Genomic DNA, 18,543 nt, shown 5'->3' on the forward strand with positions numbered 1-18,543 from the left:
GCAAGGCTCTGAGGCATCTGCTATGAGCCGAGCAAAAGAGGAAAGCAGAGATGGATTCGTGTTAAGTGGAAGAGTCGGGGGCGAGAGGAACTACCCGCACCCGCAACCTGGAATCTTGCCCGATGACAGTGGAGAGGAAGGCAGGAGGGAGGACTTGGGAGTCTGGGAGCCTTGGGTTCAAAGGCCGGGTCACTGTAGATTATTTAAGTGGCCTTAGGGCGAATTTAGTGACTAAGAACTTGTTCTTCTGGGGAGCATGCTTCTGGGTTAACAGGTGAAGCACACGCTAAGTGCTTGGTGAGTGTCAGCTTCCTTCCTTCCGCCCTGCTCCATACATCATTTCCTGGGACTTCCCTGGCGGTTCAGTGGTTAAGACTCCATGCTCCCAATGCAAGGGGCATGGGTTCGATCCCTGGTCGGGGAACTAAGATCCCGCATGCTGTGTGCGGTATGGCCAAAAAAACAGAAAAAGAAAAAGAAAGATCATTTCCTGTCTGTTTTCACACCCTGGGGGTGATTTAGCCTCCTGGTGACTCCCTGGGAATCTTAAAGAGCTTGACAATATAGAAGGGAATCCCATCCCACCCCTCCCCCACCCCAGCCAGGATTCAGAATGACCATCTCAGTATGTTCCTTTCCATGCTGAGAGGACCCATTGACAGCACTGCAGGCGTGTTATTCTCTGGATCCCCCCCGTCCTTGCCTTATCATATGATTCCATTGTGAACCTAGGAGGTAGGAGAGGCCTGGAGTCTGGCCAGAGAACTCCAGACCAGACCCTGCCTGCCACTATTAGCTGATCTTGGCAAAGTTAGTTAACTGCTGTAATCCACAGTCTTTGTTGTTTTTCCTACAAACTGGAAATTAGATGTGACAACAAATACACACAAGCACTTAAGAAACAGTGATGCACTGTTGTTTACCATCACGGAGAACTAGGGAGAAGATTAAACTTGAACTCAGTCACTTCTCCCACCAACCCCTTTTAGACCCACTCAGCATCTCCTAACCCTTGTAAGGCAGGACTCTCAACTCCAGTGCGAGCTTCTCTGGGCAGACATCACAAGCTATTGTATCCTGCCTGAGAGGAGAGAGTGAGATGACCACCCTTACCAGCCCTCCAAGGGGAGAGCATCCAAGCAAAGTGGTCTCACCCTCATCAGGAGACTTTTCTTAGCTTAATAATTTATTTATATTTATAATATATCATTTTTTCCAAAAGGAAATTAAGATAATGTAAACCTAAATAAAATTCAAGGTAGCATAAGATTAAAGCAGATTAAAAAAAAAGTAGGTATTGGCAAAAAGGTAGTGGCTCAAAATGGAGCCAAGAGAGGTTAATAAAAAATATGTACTAAACAGTCCTATACATTTACTGCTATAGACTCATATACATTTACTATTGTAATTATACAGTGAGCTTCCTAGCAGCCAAAGGGAAGAGGGAAACCTGGTCATTAATATAATTCACAGTATGCCATAGAAACAAACCCATGAGTCAAAGAGAAGTCCACTATTCTAGATACTGAGATCAAAAGGAACTTCTCATTATGAGGCCTGAGAGTTATGAGATCAACAATGCCCGCCATATCCTCACGGCAGACAAAAATTGACTTTCATGGGGCTATTGCTCAGAGGACCCCTCAGCTTGGACTGAAGGTATCAGTCAGAGTCTGCAGGGGAGTAAAGGTTACTGGGGCCAGGAACACTGATCTGGCTTAATACTTTATTCAGAAAGAGAAAGTATATTCTTCAGGCAACCCTTTGTAATTACTTTTTCTCATCCAACCAATTACATCCTAAACCTGGAAGTTCTCCCTGATATCACTCTGTCTTCCTCATCATACCCCCCAGAGTCGAGCCATCTGGACTTTTACCTTTCCATAGCTTCTCAACTCCCTTTACCTTCTTCCGTCCCACCGTCCATCCTCTACACCATGTTACCACAGAGGCTCCTCCCTGGGACCTCCCATTGCTTCCCTTCCCTGAAGCCAGGGTCAGTGCTGGTCCCCCGCTTGTGCTGCCTCATGTTCCAACCCCGTCCAAGCTTTCCCACCGACTTAAGTGAACGCAGGGTCTTGCACAGGCACGTGTTGTCCGGCCTCATATCAGGCCGCCTTCCCTGCCCACCCCTCCTCAGTACACGCAGGCCTTGGTCCTCCTTCATGCCTCAGGGGCCCGGCACGTGCTACTGAGATTAGCATCTTAGAGCAGTTCCCTCTAACCTCTGCTCGTCCTCCATGGAACAACTAAAATGCAACTGCCTCCAAGGAAGTCTTTCCTGACCCCTCTCCCCAGATTGGGTCCCCTGTTATAATTCCCAAAACACCGCATATTTCTCCTTCAAGCTCTGGTCACAATTATAATTAAGTAATGAATATGTGCTCTATCTGTCTCTCCTGCCGTAATATAGGACCTTCCTTGTTAGCACTGTCCAGAGAGGCTAGCGCGGTGCTCATTGTAATACTTGATAGACGGGTGGATGAGTGCGTGCCTCGGATGAGATTCTGGGGGATGTTTCGGGTGTTAGGGAGGTCAAGGCCCCATTCCATGGCAGGTGCTGAAAGCGAGCTACCGGCTAAGTCAGGCCACGTTACCTTAAGACTCCTGAGCTGGAGGGAGGGCTGGCCTCCTCTCGGAAAGAGGAGGGTCCGGTGGAGACCCCTCGGCCCAGCTCAGAGGGAAGCTGAGGGACTGTCCAGTGAGTACTGACTGGTGTATAGACAATGAATAAGAGACCACAACACCCTCAAAAAAGGTGTGCCCAGGACGCTCAGTGCCAGCAATGCTGCATCCCGGTCTGTGCCCTCCAAGAGGAAATCGTTCTCAGCAGATGGGAGCCTCCCTACCCCTCATCCCATTTGAGTGCCCTTTCACTCCCCTGCGGTTCCACACCCAGTCCCTGCAGGTGGATTTGCTCTCTAGAGGCGGCGGGGCCCCATCACTGAAAATCTACTGGGCTCCACGTGCAGCCTGGGGACCATGGGAAGGAGATGCAGACAAGCAAGGAGTGCTCCGGGCATTGGTGAACTTGAGCGAAGCAAAGCTCACAGATGGCACCCACTTGAGAAATTTACAAGCAACCTGTTAGGAAATAAAAGATGGTTGGGTCTTGTAAATGATTCACATACATTTTTGTGAATTGAAGTACACTAGAAATGTTCAATGCAATCTCACTTTTAAAGGGAAACTTACAGTTAATCCTTTGGTCAATACAGTCTCACTTTTAAAGGGAAATTTACAGTTAATCCTTTGGTCAATACAGTCTCACTTTTAAAGGGAAATTTACAGTTAATCCTTTGGTAAAGAAGCTAATCCTTCTAATACAATTGTTTAGCAAACATAGATTATAGCCACTGGTGATTTTTTTTTTAACACCTGCTATGTGCAATGCACTAATTGAGTAAGTCAGGCTTGTTTTTTTTTGGTTTTTTAATTTATTTAATTAATTTATTTTTGGCTGCATTGGGTCTTTGTTGCTGCGCGCGGGCTTTCTCTAGTTGCGGCGAGCGGGGGCTACTGTTCGTTGCGGTGCATGGGCTTCTCATTGCAGTGGCTTCTCTTGTTGCGGAGCACAGGCTCTAGGCGCGCAGGCTTCAGTAGCTGTGGCGCACGGGCTCATTAGTTGTGGCTCGCAGGCTCTAGAGCTCAGGCTCAGTAGTTGTGGCACACGGGCTTAGTTGCTCTGCGGTGTGTGGGATCTTCCCGGACCAGGGATCAAACCCGTGTCCCCTGCATTGGCAGGTGGATTCTTAACCACTGTGCCACCAGGGAAGTCCCCAGCTTGTTTTAAAAGAGGTACCTGGGCGAGAACTCTCATGTAGAGCAACAGTGCGAGTGGAAACTTGTAGAACCTGATATACATCAGAGCCTTGAAAGTATGCAACCCTGCCCCCCAGCAGTTCCATTTATAGAAATATATTCTAAAGAAATAATTAAAGTTACATACACAGATTGACTACAGGATGTTTATCACAGCTTCATCTTTAACTGAAAGGTTCCAGACAACCCTTGTATCTAAAAGTATGGGATAGGGTTATGAATTAAATATTATGGAGCCATGAAATGGATGTTGTAACAGGTATTTATTAACAAAGGAATATGTCAAGTTATGTTTTAAAGGAAACAGTATTAGCAGACTATAAATCTACATACAATATTACACATGGTGGAAAATACATTTATATCATTCCCGGAAGAATCAGACCAAGGTATTAAGAGTGTTCTCTCTCTGCATAGCACAATTTCATTGTTTTCGTATGCTTTTTATTATGGAAAATCTCAAGCCACTCAAAAGGAGAGAAAATAGTATAACGAAGCCTCGTGCACCCATTACCCACGTTGAACAACTGTCAATATTTTGCGCACATGCGCTGGGATCCGCAGAGGCGTCCAGGAGGACTCTCAGAGAAGGGGGAGAGGAATTGGGGGCAGCGATCCACAAGGAAGGTGACCCGGAGGGGGGACACCACGAGCCAGTTCTAGACAGTGAGGCTCGGCAGGGATGGAGGCTAGTGCCATCTCAGGAATCAGAAGGAACCTACTCGGGAAGGGGTGGGGGGGGGGGTCTGTGGCCTTGTCTGAATCCTGTGTCTGCCTTCCCAGCTGCCCCCGACCTGGTCCTCAACGCAGAGATCGTGCAGCAGAGCACCTACCTGGAGGACCGACCCATGTTCATGCTTCAGTGCGCCATGGAGGAGAACTGCCTCGCGGCCTCGGCTGCCAACACCAACCCCACCACGGGCTACCGGCGGCTCTTGCGCTTCTCCTCCCAGATCCACAACAATGGCCAGTCTGACTTCCGACCCAAGAACGGCCGCCACGCGTGGATCTGGCATGACTGCCACAGGTGAACCCTCCCTGCCAGCGCCATAGGCTGCACCAGCCCTAGGTACCCAGATGGGGTCCAGGATCGCAGGGTCACTTAGGGATAGCCGAGAGGCCACACGGTCCCGGGGGCGGGGTTCTCCCCAGCTGGAGGGATGGCCCACTGGCCTCCCACATTTGCAGACGCCATTCTCTCTTCCCAGGGGGCCCTGGTCCACCTCCTCTTCCCCGAGCCCATTCTCTTTCTTGGCTCCAACGTCGACAAACTTTGTTTTGAGAACCCAGTGCCCTTCCATTGACCTTCAGTCGACAGTTTTCAAGTGTGTTCACAGCAAGTTCGTGCTCTGCAGGGTGCTTGGGGTTTTGCAGTTGTTGGATTCTGAGTTCGTTTAGGAATGTACTTTAAATACCAGTATAAGTTTTAAACATCTCTACGAAGGCGGTGGGTGTGGAGACAAGAGTTCAAGGCCCGGGAGTCATGAGGCCTGGTCTCTCGACCCAGCTGTGCCTCCAACCAGTTGCATGATGTCAGGCCAGCTGGGCCACATCAGCCAGGACTGCTAATACCCCTTCCAGCCCTCAGTCTGTGGCTCTGTTCCCAGTGCTGTGTAAATCACGGACAAGGACAGAGCGCAATCCCAGAGCCAGCCCTAGCTGGAGCCAACATAAGCCTCCCTGTTCATCTCCCTTCTTTCTGTCCCTTTGCCTTGATTCCTACCCTAATCCTGAACCGGCTGCCACTGATGGTTCTCATTTTCCTGCTCAGACCTGAGCTGGGCAGGTGGAGGGAGCACAGTTTTGCACATGAAGGGAGGGAGACCCCTGCCATTCAACCCGGCAGCCCTCCCTGCCCCCCACCGTGAGGGGCCACAGACCTGGGCACGGGGAGTGTGGTCTCTATGCTCAGAATCCCATCCGCACAGGAGCTTTTGCACCAGGTCCCTGCTTCTCAGAGCGGGGCCGGCGGGCTGGCAGCATCTGCAGTCAGCGCTGAATCCAGGGTCCTTGGCAGATTCACAGCAGAATGTGCGTGTTAACAGGTCACCAGGACACTGTGTGCACAGCAGTCTGAGAGGCCCCAGTCTGGCTGACCACCAGGCATCCTTCCAGCTCTAAAATGTGATGATCACAGTTAGGGGCATATGAACTAACATTTACTGACCCCCTTCTAAGTGCCAGAGCGGGGAACCCTCGTTTTCCTGAGTCTGGAAACGGCGGCTCTGCGTTCACGGGACTAGCCCAAGGTGAAGTCGTGGAGCAGGGACCCCGACTGGGGGCCTCTCTGACTCCCAAGCGTGCGTTCTTCCTGGTACCTCCGCCCAGTCTTCATCAGAAATCTGTGTTGTGCTGCTTTTTCATGTCATAACTTACGGCCTAGTCACATTCAAGTCTGGGGATAGAGTTGTTTAACCCATTTCAAAAGAAAGGACTGTGGAGGACTTCCCTGGTGGTCCAGTGGCCAAGACTCTGTGCTCCCAATGCTGGGGGCCCGGGTTCAATCCCTGGTCGGGGAAGATCCCACATGCATGTCACAACTAAAGATCCCGCACGCTGCAACTAAGACCAGGTGCAGCCAAATAAATAAATAAATAAAAGGAGTATGGTAGAACTCAGGGGTGCTGATATTCCTTTATATTTGACCCTTGAACAACACGGGTTTGAACTGCACGGGTCCACTTATACGTGGATTTTTTTCAATACATATTGTACCTCACTATATGCATTTTCATTTTACAGCTTTTTAAAAGAATTTATTTAATTTATTTATTTTTGGCTGCGTTGGGTCTTCATTGCTGCACGCAGGCTTTCTCTAGTTGTGGCGAGCAGGGGCTACTCTTCGTTGCGGTGCGCAGGCTTCTCACTGCGGTGGCTTCTCTTATTGCAGAGCACGGGCTCTAGGCGCGCCGGCTTCAGTAGTTATGGCACGCGGGTTCAGTAGTTGTGGCTCGCGGGCTCTAGAACGCAGTCTCGGTAGTTGCGGCGCATGGGCTTAGTTGCTCCACGACATGTGGGATCTTCCCGAACCGGGCTCGAACCCGTGTCCCCTGAGTTGGCAAGCAGGTTATTAACCACTGCGCCACCAGGGAAGCCCTATACAGCTTTTAAATTAACTCAGTGTGGGGAAAAGTTTATGTCTGATTAGAGATTACAATACGTGGAATCAAAAGAATTAGAGTTTGAGTCCCGAATCTATCCAAACGGTTTCCGCTTCCTGCCCTCGGGTGAGTCATTTATCAACTCCTTTGTTTCTGAGGCAGCGATAGTAGTACTTGGATTTTCAACTTCACAGGGGTCCGTGCCCCATTGTTCAAAGGTCAACTGTAATTACTATCCGTATGTCCTAAAAGCCCTAATTAGCCAAAGAAGTTTTGGTCTTTATATAGAAGCATGGAGGTCTTCTGCAGGGAGGAAGTCAGAGAGTAAAATTAAAGCCATGACATATGGGTGCTGATTTCCTTCGGAGAATACATGGAGGAAGTGGTGCCCTGTGGGCCTACAAGTAGAAGGTAATTGCATCTCTGCCCTGCATGTGGCACTCCACCCAGACATCACACGGTAGGAGTCTCCCTGTGACCTAAGCTTGCCCTCGAAGGAATGGTCTTTTCCCTAAGAATACACGTGACGACATCATGGAAGTGTTTCTTCTGATCTGGTGTTCCAGTGACCCTGGCCCCCTCCTCCCCACCCCTCCCCCAGCTTTTCCTGTGTTCTATTTTCTTTCTTTGTTTATAGATGTTGCAATCAATGGTTTGGGAGGGATGGGTGGGAAAGAACATACTGGCTAAGCATATGTTCCTTCAGGCCTCGACCTCCTGGACCATGGCTGAGAACCTCTGACCATAAGACCCCAGAGAGTATAAGAAACTCCCCACCCCTGGCCTCCAGAGCTCCAGGGGCGTTCTCCAGGCTCTGTGGGAGGACCTTTCAACAGGAATCCTGGCCCGAATCTCCATTGGGTCCCTTTGGGAATGTGATGAAAGCTGGCCCGTCCTCCACTCAAAAAAATTATTTCTAGATTTAACATCCTATTTCAGCAGATTTACAGACACTGAAGGCCATCTGTGGAGCCAAAACTGAGAACCCTGGCTCAGATCAGTGTGTATGGGGAAAACTACATCTCCCAGTTTAGTAGATGCTATGATGAGGAACAGAGCTATGTTCTTTGAAAGCCCTAAGATGAAACAAAGAACGGCCCCCTTAGGAGTCTCCTCCCCAGCCAGACCTAGAGGGAAATGCCCTGCACCATTCTCTCTCATGTACATGGCCCTTGGCTGATGATCTTGATGGGGGTCCCCCTCCTGCTTCTTGTGTCCCAGGGAGTGGGACCACACCTGCTCCCCTGGCACGTGATGTCACAGCTTTGACAGCTGGGCACAGAGCAACCTGGCCTCTCCCGGTTCTCAGCCCCTGCTCTGTCCCAGGGCTCAGTCTCCCTGCCCCTCACGCCTTGGGGAAGCCCGGGAGAGGAGCTGGGAGGTGACATCCAGCACAGGTGCCAGCCCTCCAGTCAGGGATGGCCCGGGTACAAAGGGGGGACTTTCCTTCATTCCGCCCCACCCCCTACCATGTGCGGAGCAGCCCCCGTATCAGGTCAAAGCCCCACAGATTCAGTGCGGCCTCTGTGAGCCAATTTTAGGCCCTCATCCTATCCGTGGGGCTTTGTTCCAGCCAGGGGCTGCCTAGCACACGAGGAGGGCAGGGAAGAGCAAGCAGGAGGGACCCTGCCCTTTGTGGCCGCACCTCCTGAGGCTGGAACACACCCCCAAATTCTCTGAAATGGGGATGGGAGCCTCTTCCCAACCACGACTGAGTGCCGGCCAGGACTCTCCATCCTGGAGGCACCGGAGGACTCGTGGCTGGTGTGGGAAACGAAAAAGAGTGAAACATCTCTACAACGCACACTGATGCTAGATCGAAAGTTTTATTTGGGCCCGAGATGACCTAGGGTAACAGAGAATATACCCAAACCTCCCTTCTTGCTCTGGACTAGCTTTGTCTGTCATCCACGTGTTCACCCAGCACCTCCTGCCTCGGCTAGTACCGTGTCCTAGAATACTGTGATCTGGAGTCTCACGTTAGGAGACTGTCCTTCCTCTCATCCAGATTACAGTGACCTCCCTCTAGTGTCAGGAATTCTGTCCCGCCTTAGACTTCTGGAATTTCTTTGCGAATCGGAGTTTCCCTATCTTTATCCCATGGATCAGGCCCCCTCTTAGACTTCCAAAGTTCAGGACACTCAGCCTGAAAAGAGGAAATTTCCCCTGATCACCAGGGGCCTTCCCAGCAGCCACGATCCATATCCCCTGGGATGCGTGTGTGGGTGGTGGAAGGCGGGTGCCCCTGGGCTCCACGGCCAACCCGCTGGGAGGGAAACGTGGCCCCGGGGCTGATGTCCACGTATGCCCCAGCGGTAAAGCACAGAGGCGCCCGGCCCTCAGCTAGCTAACATTGGGAGGCTCCAACCAGCTGCTTCCCTCCTGATATCCACAGGGGAAAAACTGAGAAGCTGAGGAAGACTCTTAACTCGAGTCTGCAGGAAGCAGGGGGAGCGGGAGAAGGTCAGCCTTACAAGAGTCCATCTGTGGACTCTGTCTGAATTTTGTTTAGACAACGGAACATAAACCTATCCCTCTTCAGTCTTTCCAGCCGGTAAACATGACAACATAAACCCGGCTCTGAAAGAGGCAGACATGTTTTAGGCAATGAGTCAGACCTCCTGTCTCATCTTGCTCCTTCAAGAAGCCAAAATAGACTCTTTCTAAGTCATCCCTTCAACTGCCACAGAATGCATCCTTGTGACTGTTCCCTGTGGGCCCCTGGCTCAGCATTCTTTTACCCAGAAACATGAGTGACCTGGGAAAAGCCCAACTTAGGAACTTCTGACGTTTTTTTTTAGCACAAGCCCAACACAGGAAGAAGGGAAAAGAGCCTCTGATTTCCTCTCTGAAAACCTGTCCTTTTAATTCCCCTCTTCTGCTCCTGATCCAGCGGAGGGAGCCTGAGGCCAACCACCTGAGGCCCGGGAGGCGGGGGAGCTGCTGTCTGGGCCTGGGAATAATCGTAGCAATGGTAGTGGTGGTGGCAGTAATAAAACACGACTCCATCACTCCTGGGAGTAGTAGCAGTAAGCAGAGAGTTGACAGGTACTAAGTGCTGCTCTGTTCCAAGTCCCACGTTAGGTATTTCTGTGATTTCTCCTACTGCATCCTTACAGAACCCCTGACAGGGGGGTCATGCTATCATGCACTCTTTCCTGCAGGGGGAACTCAGCTTGCATGGCAACGAAACATGTGATTCTGTTCCCCAAGCCTTGGTACCTTGTTCCTCAGTTTCTCCCCATTTTCCACATGTCCCTGTAATGACAGAGATAAGTGCGTTGCAGCCGCTTGTGATACATGTGTAGCAGCTTAGGACGGGCCTGGCCACCAAGAGCTATAGGAAGGCCCCACGGCAGCACGTGGCAGCCGTGTTTCCCTTGTTTATTCTGCACCTAACGCAGGCCTTTCCAGGAATCTGCATCTGTTCTCAATTCCTCCCAAGTGACCGGATGGCACACCATTAGGTAAACACTCAGCTGAGGGAAGAGCCACGGGGGTGTACAAGCTCTCTCCCCCTCTACTCCTTTCCAGGGCCCGCAGGATGTGCCTGCCATCCTCTCCCTCCCACAGGGCCTAAGAGCCCTCTTTTCGCCTCCTTTTTTATTTACTCCATGCCAGGAGCACAGACTTCTGCCTCCGTCACCTGGTTCGGGACACGCGTGGGTCCCACTCATCAGCGCCTGCCCTTCCCACCCCTCCTCCCCCTCTGCGGCCTCTCTCCCTCCCGACCACACTCCCACCTTAAAAGTTTTCAAAAGACATGGAAGAGTGACTTGCATTTGTCTGCAGAAAATGTGTCAAGTAGGCATGGGCTGTGATAGCCACTTTAGCACCCAGGAAGATGTTACACACATTTACTAAAAATGTCCTAATGTATTGAGCTTATCATTGATGCCGGGCCCTCTGCTCATCAGTTTATCTTACTCGTCTCCACAACATCCTGTGCATTATGTGCATCATTATTCCCGTTCAGGTGATGGGAGAACTGAGGCCTGGGGAGGTGAGCGGGCTGTGCCCCTCCGGAGCCCACGTAAGCACCACGGTTACTGGCTCCATCCCCCCGTTCCTCAGGCCCTGTCACTGCCCACTCCTCTCCCACTGGCCGCCACTTTGGACCACGCTGCTCTGCTCATGGTGTCCCCAGTGGGAAAGCGCCAGCTGGGCCATCGCTGGCAGGCGGCCGTCACTCCAGAGACTGACACCCAGGCCCCCTCTCTCGCCCCCAGGCACTACCACAGCATGGAGGTGTTCACCCACTACGACCTGCTGAACCTCAATGGCACCAAGGTGGCAGAGGGCCACAAGGCCAGCTTCTGCTTGGAGGACACGGAATGTGAAGGAGGTATCTCTGGCGGGGCAGGTGGTGCTGGGGAGCTCCGGAGGGGCTCAGGTGCTCCCGTGTGCGCCCACCCGGCTGGAAGCCCAGGCCTGGCGCGGGTCTCTGTGTCACCCCGGCCACTGCTGACTCTCCCCGTGACCGTCCTCACTGGGGATCCCATGACTATAGCCTGGGGCTGGGGGGTAGGCAAAGCCTGGCTATAGAGGCACCTGGGTCCCCAGAGTTATGCTGACGGGCACGGCTGGGTCCACGTGGCCTCCCGGGTAAGGCCCAAAGCCTTGAACCTGACACGCAGTCCCCTCCCACGCTGGCTGCCACAGCCTCTTCTCCCTGAGTCCCAACACAAGTGCCCCCGCCACACTGGTTCTTACCTCCAGGTTCAAGTTAAACCCTCACTCTGAGGTTCCCAGACCCTCTCGACTGCCCCAGGCAGAGGCAGCACCGCGCTCACACCCCTAGTCAGCTGCCACACCTGCACCGTGACCACCTGTGTGCGCACCTGCCATCCTGGCCTGACCAGGCTCTCCCAGGGGAGACTCGATGACCCTTGTCAGCATGGCCGGAGCTCAGAGTAGCGCCCAGACGAGGCAGCCTCTCGATAAATGGGTGCGAATTGTCAGTGGCTGACGTGGCCCCTGACATGCCAGGAAATCACACAGCAGATGGGTTTTGAGCACCTACCATACGCCAGACAATGGACTGACCCAGGAAGGGTCAGAGAAACAAGCCAGACCTGAGTCCACATCCAAGTACAGATTCCCCAGAGGGAGACAAGGTGACCCCAGCATCAAGCTCAACAATAAACACCAAAAACATACCCAGATAAGCACACGCTTCATTCCTAGGCTGATACTCCTTGGAAAGGCCAAGGTGGGCCAGAGTGGCCAGGGAAGGCTTCGTGGAGGAGGAAGCAATGGGTTGTGGGTAGGGAAAGAGGGAGGGATTCCATCAAAAGGAGAGCACAGAAGGGATGGGCTGCCGAGCCCAGATGAAGCCAAGGTTGTCGGCTTGGGAGAACGGAGAGATGCTGAGGGTGGGGTCTGGGGATGTCACGCACCCAGCAGGGCTGCTCGGGGCCCTTTGTGGGCAGGGTGGCACAGATGGCAGAGGAAGCCTCTTCCGGCAGAGGGGTCGTGGGTGCGTGGTGACTGGGCTTCCCTCTGCCCCTGCCTTCAGACATCCAGAAGAGTTATGAGTGTGCCAACTTCGGCGAGCAGGGCATCACCATGGGCTGCTGGGACATGTACCGCCATGATATCGACTGCCAGTGGGTCGACATCACCGACGTGCCCCCTGGAGACTACCTGTTCCAGGTGAGGGGCATGAGAAGGGGCTCCAGGCCCCCGCTGATGGGAGGGGGTGTCTCTGCCTTAGCAAGTGGGTGGGTAGCCTCCTTCTGATGGTGCCCAGGCAGAAAACGCATGGAGGCCAGGCCACCTGAAGTGCACAGAGTCCTACACCCTGAGGCTGTCACTGTCACCCAGATAACTTAGGTATGTGAGACATGCAGGCCCCTGGGGAACTGCAGACCTCCTGAGACATCAATTCAGTTAACACCTGGTGCTTGCAAATCAAGATGCATCTGAAGGCCAGATTTGGTCCTCAGGCCAGGAATTTGTGCACAGACTCTAAGGCGACCTACACCTCTTGTGTCCTTTGGAGCTATACTTTCACCTCCACCCCATCTCTCCCAGTGCCGTCACCCTGCCTTGCTCTGTGCTGTCAAGGCTAAAAGCAATCCCCCAAAGAGCCATTCACTCCCAAGTGTTTGTGACTTGCCTCTCCCAGAAACGTTTGCCTCATAGAAGAGGATCTGCAGAGGGGGCAATTTTCAATGTGAAGAAATGAATCTATAATGGTAGGCTGTTAGGGACTAGAGACAGCCTTTCCGGTGACTGTTTGTGTGGAGATTTCCCAGGACTTCCACATACGCTGTCCAGGGGGAAGGCCCGCCCTGAGGAGGAACTAAGAGGGCTTGGCCTCCCACCTTCCCGCAAATAGCTGCGTGCTCCAGCCAGGGCCCTGACTGCTGGAGGAGCCAAGGGGCACTGTATCCCCACCATCTCCCCTTCTGGTGCACAGGTGCACTCCTGCCTGTGGAGGCTTCGTTTCGCCTTCTCATTTTTCCCACATCCCCACCCGTCTTGCTTTCAAGCTTGATGGTTGGGTGGCAGGTGGGCGACCAGAAATGTGTCATTCTGTGCTGAAAGCTTTCCTGAGGGGGCGTTCAGCCAGCGCAGGGCCCAGTCACGGTCCCCACCCTATAGACAGTCCTGGGAGGAACCGACACCTGCAGGGAAGTGACCGCAGAAGGGTTTTGAAAGTTTCCGTGGTCAGTTTCAGAGACTGAAAATCAGACAGCCAAGCACTTTTCCACCCACAAGCCCAGAACCGCAGACTTGGAGAGGACCAACCGAAGAGCAGAGAGCTCTTTATTTAAAAACTTGAATATCCGTGTCTCTGGGCACGTACTCCATGCGTGGTGGTGTAGGTTTGAGGTCTGCTATCCCTTTTCCTGGGGGACGGGTAGCATCGTGTATTCTAACAACGTCTATTTAATAACTGCGGCTCCTTGAAGATCAGCGATGGGCCAGAACCTGCCTACGCCCTGTGAACCCATGGTCTCATGTAATCCCCCAGGGATGGGTGTTACCATTACCCGCATTTCACAGCCAGGCCAACCCAGGTCACATCGACTCCATATTCTGTGTTCTCGACTCCTAAACTATACACGTAGCAAATTAACTCATTAGGGGCATGTTCATGGAAAAGACTGTCCCTTGTGATAGACGTGGAGCTTTAGATCTGTGAGAGCCCCGGCCTGTGTCAACGGTTCTCTCCATTCCCATGTGGACCCAAGTGCAGGCACCAGTAATGCTGCACCGGCGGGAGAAAGCCAGGCCGAGGAGGAGGTGGCGTCCCATCCGGAGGGGCCTTTGCACAGAGGCTCAGAGGCAGGGCTCACTGCGTTACTAGGTTCCTGGATCCACAGCAGATCTTTTTACTTTTTTTCAACACAAGGTTGCCACTGCCACTGCCACTGCCAATTTATTTATTTTTCGTTTGTTTGTGGGTTTTTTTTTCAAGTTTTTAAAAATTGAGGTATAGTTGATTTACCGTATTATATTAGTTTCAGGTGTCCAACATAGTGATTCAGTATTTTTCTAGCTTATACTCCATTTATAGTTATTAGAAAACATTGGCTCGATTCCCCATGCTGTACAAGGTATCCTTCCTTGTAGCTTATTTATTTCATACATAGTAGTTTGTACCCCTATCTTGCCCTTTCCCTCTCCCTATTGGTAACCACTAGCTTGCTCTCTGTATCTGTGAGTCTGTTTCTTTTTTGTTACATTCACTAGTTTGTTTCATTTTTTTAGATTCCACGTATAAGTGATAACATGCAGTATTTTTCTTTCTCTGACTTATTTCACTAAGCATAACACCCACCAAGTCCACCCATGTTGTTGAAAGTTGCAAAATTTCATTCTTTTTTCTGGCAGAGTAGTATTCCATTGCGTATATATGTATTGCATCTCTATCCAGTCATCTGTTGATGAGCACTTAGGTTGCTTCCACATCTTCGCTGTTGTAAACCACAGCAGATCTTTTGTCTAAGGAACTAAAGCCACTGCCCACTGATCCTCATGAGATTGGAAACCATACATCTGAGAGTCTGATGGGATTGTGGAGACCATTCTTTTCAGTCCCCACCCCTGCACCCAAGTGGGTCAAGCAGGCCCTGATAGCCCCTACTGCCCACATGGTCACCCCGCAGGGACACCTGGGTGGGCTCCCTCGGGGCACGGCTGTCCATGGGCAAGGGGCTGCCCGGGCCTTGGTACAGGGGGTTTGTCTGTCCTGGTCTATGAGCCATGCATGGGCTGGGGCAGGGGATAGCTAAGGTTGTCGGGTAGAAAAGAGATCAAAGAAAAGTAAGGTCACCCCAGAGCGGGACACTGACCCGCCTTACCTAGAGACACAGAGTCACGGTGGTAGCCTAGGGCCCCCAGAATGGCCTGCACTGGCCAGGATGCAGGGCTGGGGGCCCCACTGGCCCGTTTGCCACAGCAGCTCTGGCAGGGCCCAACCAGCCTACTAGAGGGTCACGCCCAGGCCCTTCTGGAGGGAAAGGTCCTGAGGCCCCCAAACCTACAAAATGTGCCTTAACTAGCAGGCTACCCCTCCCCCATCACACTGACCTAGGGCAGCTCTGCCCCCCTTGTCTCCCTGGGCTCTCAGCCCTTCCACATGTGGCAGGGCCCTCAGGAAAAGTCTCGTTTGTGTCCTCCATACCTTCGCCCACAGCCCCAGGCCCAGCTTCTGTCCCTTCCCCCTCCCCCTCCCTCCCCTTTCTCCTCTGGGTTCCTCACCCCAAATCTCCCTTTTCTGTCCGCTCTCAGAAGCCCCCTCAGAATGATGGTCTTCCTGCCCCTGCTCCTTTGGGCTATGCCCTCTTACCTGGGATGATGCAGAGGAAGGGGGTGCAAGGCGGGCCCAGTCTCCCCCAGAGCCCAGGCCCTGCACTGGTGAGCATGAAAGGCTTGGGGATCCCCTAGAGCAAACCGAGGCCTGGAGAGCGGAAGGGACATGTCCAATGTCACACCACCGGGAGCAGTGTCGTCTCCAGCACCCAGGGCAGCCCCCCTCCAACTCCCCACCACGCCCGGGCCTTGTCCCCACCCCTCCCAGCACATCCTGCTCCCCGGCTCCCTTCTGGTGCCCTCAACAGCCGTTCCGTGGCCTCCCCAGGCCCCAGCTCCTGCCTCTGTACCAAACCCCCAGCGCACCCAGGAGAGGGTACGATTGTGTGTGTGTGCGTGTGTGTGTGTGTGTGAACTACACCGAGACAGAGTGTGCGGAGGTCTCACTCCTCCAGGCCTCACCCCCCTCTGCCTCCCCGACCTCATCTCCGACCAGCTCTGCGCCCACCCGGCTGCTCTTGGAACACAGCACCGGCCATGCTTGCTCCCTTTCGTGAGGTCAGCCCGGCTCTGGGGGCAGGCCTGGTCTCAGCACCTCAGCTGGGCCTGGGACGGAGGGTGGCCAAGGCGGGACCCCCTCCGACCTGACTCTCCCCCAGGTCGTCATCAACCCCAACTACGAGGTGGCAGAGTCTGACTACACCAATAACGTCATGAAGTGCAGGACCCGCTATGACGGCCACCGCATCTGGATGTACAACTGCCACATAGGTAAGGCCCCCGGGCCCTCCTGGGGAGCACAGCGCCTCAGGCCTGCCAGGTCCCCCCACGCCGCAGCCCAACTCCAGGAGACAGGCAAGAGCTGCCCCACTTTCTCGAGGAACCAGAGCAGCTTCCTAACTTGGGTAAAGACTTCAGGGAATGGGGCCAGCCTCGCGTTTCCACACGCAGGAAGGACGTTGTAGACACCACAGGCCTGGATGGAGACCGGGTTTTCACAGCCAGCTCTGGCTAAGGAGAAAGGACGGGACAGAAACCGGGCCAGCCCAGCGTAGACCCCAAAGCTATTTCAAGGCTGGAGCTGAGGCCACGACCTCATTATGCATGAGACCTCAAAAATGGGGGCGTCAGCAATTTGCGGGCTCTGTGTATCGTTTTCCTGTCGAGAGCTAGAAGCTAGTCAACCACTGTGGCTACTGGTTGCCAGTAAAGAAGCTTTTCCTTGCGTTAGACAACCCGGGTTCCAAAAGGGGAGGCTGAGCTTTCTCTTCCGCAGGAAAAGTGATGGCCTCGCTCTCGGTGGAGAAGAAAACGAAAAGCACTAGATTTAGTCGCTCCTTCACTCGACTTTGACAGAGCAGCTGACATGGGCCTGGCCCTAGAGATGGCCAGCACCTGTCGCTGCCCCGGGGGTGTCACATAGAGGTGGCCGCCTGAGGAGGGTGGTGGCTGCAGGGACCCTGTGACCTGTGCATCTGGTTTGCCAAACTCTGTCTCCCTGGTGCCCACCCCTCAGGTGGTTCCTTCAGTGAAGAGACAGAAAAGAAGTTTGAACACTTCAGTGGACTCATAAATAACCAGCTCTCCACGCGGTAAAGCAGTGACATGGTCACCTCCTGCCTTCGGGCCACAGCACGTCTTCCCCAACGACCGACCGATCAGATCGCCCTGCTCCCCCTCATCCAGCCCGGCCCCGCCTGTCTCGACGCCCTGCAGCCCCGGCCAAGCTCAGGAGGAAGGCGAGTAAGGCGTGTTCCTGACACCTGCTGGCTGGGAAGGCCTCTGGGGCTGGGGCTCATCCACGGGGCTGTGGGAGCAGTGCCAACGGAGAGCCACCCTGACCAGGACCCCAGCGCACAGGTTGTCACCAGCTTGTCCCACCCCAAGCACAGTCCGGTCCGAGTCTCACCACCTGCTCGGCTCAGCACAGATAACACGGGGCCATTTTCTTCTCAAGTTACATGCTGGCAACGTGAGTGATCAACCCGAGGAGGTCTGGCTGAATCCCATTTCTCCTCCTCTTGGGTCGTTTCCAGCCAACTGGAGTATCTAGACTTCTCTTCCAATTAAACAAACTGCCTCCACCCTCTTCTATCCACACATATAAATAATGCTGCCACACGTCTTCTGATTCAGTGAGGTCAGAGCTGGTGCTTCTCTCCCCCCCACACCCCCGTGTCCTCTTATTTTTCAAGATACTATTATTATATGCTATTTTCACAGACTTTGAAACACAAATTTAGTGGCATTTCATATTGGGCATCTGGGCCTTTGAAAGTATAGCTCGAAAGAAAAACCAGCCCCGCTGTGTAAGTGACTCCTCTTTCTGTCCTTCCAGTTCTGTAACTGATTCAACGGTGCTATAACCAGGGTCCTGGGTGATGAGGACACTTACCGATCGCCATGTGTCACCACGGACACTTACACATACTTGAAACTTGGAATAAAAGATTTATGACCTGCATGTGTGTTTCATTTGGGCCTCTGCACGCAGCCCCTGAGCAGCAGGGCTCCTTTCCCTAGTGGGCAGTCAGGGAGCTTGGCACCCTTACATGTGCTTTCCTGCAGAGACGTGAGCTCCTGGGCCCCTCCCGTCCGGCGTGGCCACGGGGGCCTCCTTCAACGCACACCACAGAGGAGGGGCGACTCCTGCCGAGAGCCGCAGTCTAAGGAGGTCAGGAAAATCAACAGAAACACAGGTCTCAGCCTTTCTTCAGCTCTTGTTTTTTAGTGAAATGTGCCAGGGGCACAGTGGTTGTGTGAGGACCAGATGGGACATCTAGACTTAAGTCTCAGGCTCTGGGGGAGGGCAGTGAAGTAGATCATGGGTCCCCGGGGTGCAGTGAGGGTGGAC

At 53.2% G+C, this 18,543-nt stretch overlaps 1 protein-coding gene across 1 annotated transcript in view; it reads left to right on the forward strand.

Moving 5' to 3' along the window:
* The window catches only part of LOXL2 (lysyl oxidase like 2), a 104,832-nt gene extending 86,679 nt beyond the window's left edge, over nt 1–18,153 (forward strand). Inside the window, exons 10-14 of the mRNA XM_036856404.1 lie at nt 4,606–4,849; nt 11,153–11,268; nt 12,442–12,578; nt 16,349–16,460; nt 17,206–18,153. Coding sequence (XP_036712299.1) covers nt 4,606–4,849; nt 11,153–11,268; nt 12,442–12,578; nt 16,349–16,460; nt 17,206–17,285 — 689 coding nt within the window. The 3' untranslated portion in view covers nt 17,286–18,153. The remainder of the gene's footprint in view (nt 1–4,605; nt 4,850–11,152; nt 11,269–12,441; nt 12,579–16,348; nt 16,461–17,205) is intronic.
* The last annotated feature ends 390 nt before the right edge of the window (nt 18,154–18,543 follow it).

The sequence above is a fragment of the Balaenoptera musculus genome, chromosome 6 (assembly GCF_009873245.2).
Source record: "Balaenoptera musculus isolate JJ_BM4_2016_0621 chromosome 6, mBalMus1.pri.v3, whole genome shotgun sequence".
In the NCBI taxonomy this organism is placed as follows: Eukaryota; Metazoa; Chordata; class Mammalia; order Artiodactyla; family Balaenopteridae; genus Balaenoptera; species Balaenoptera musculus.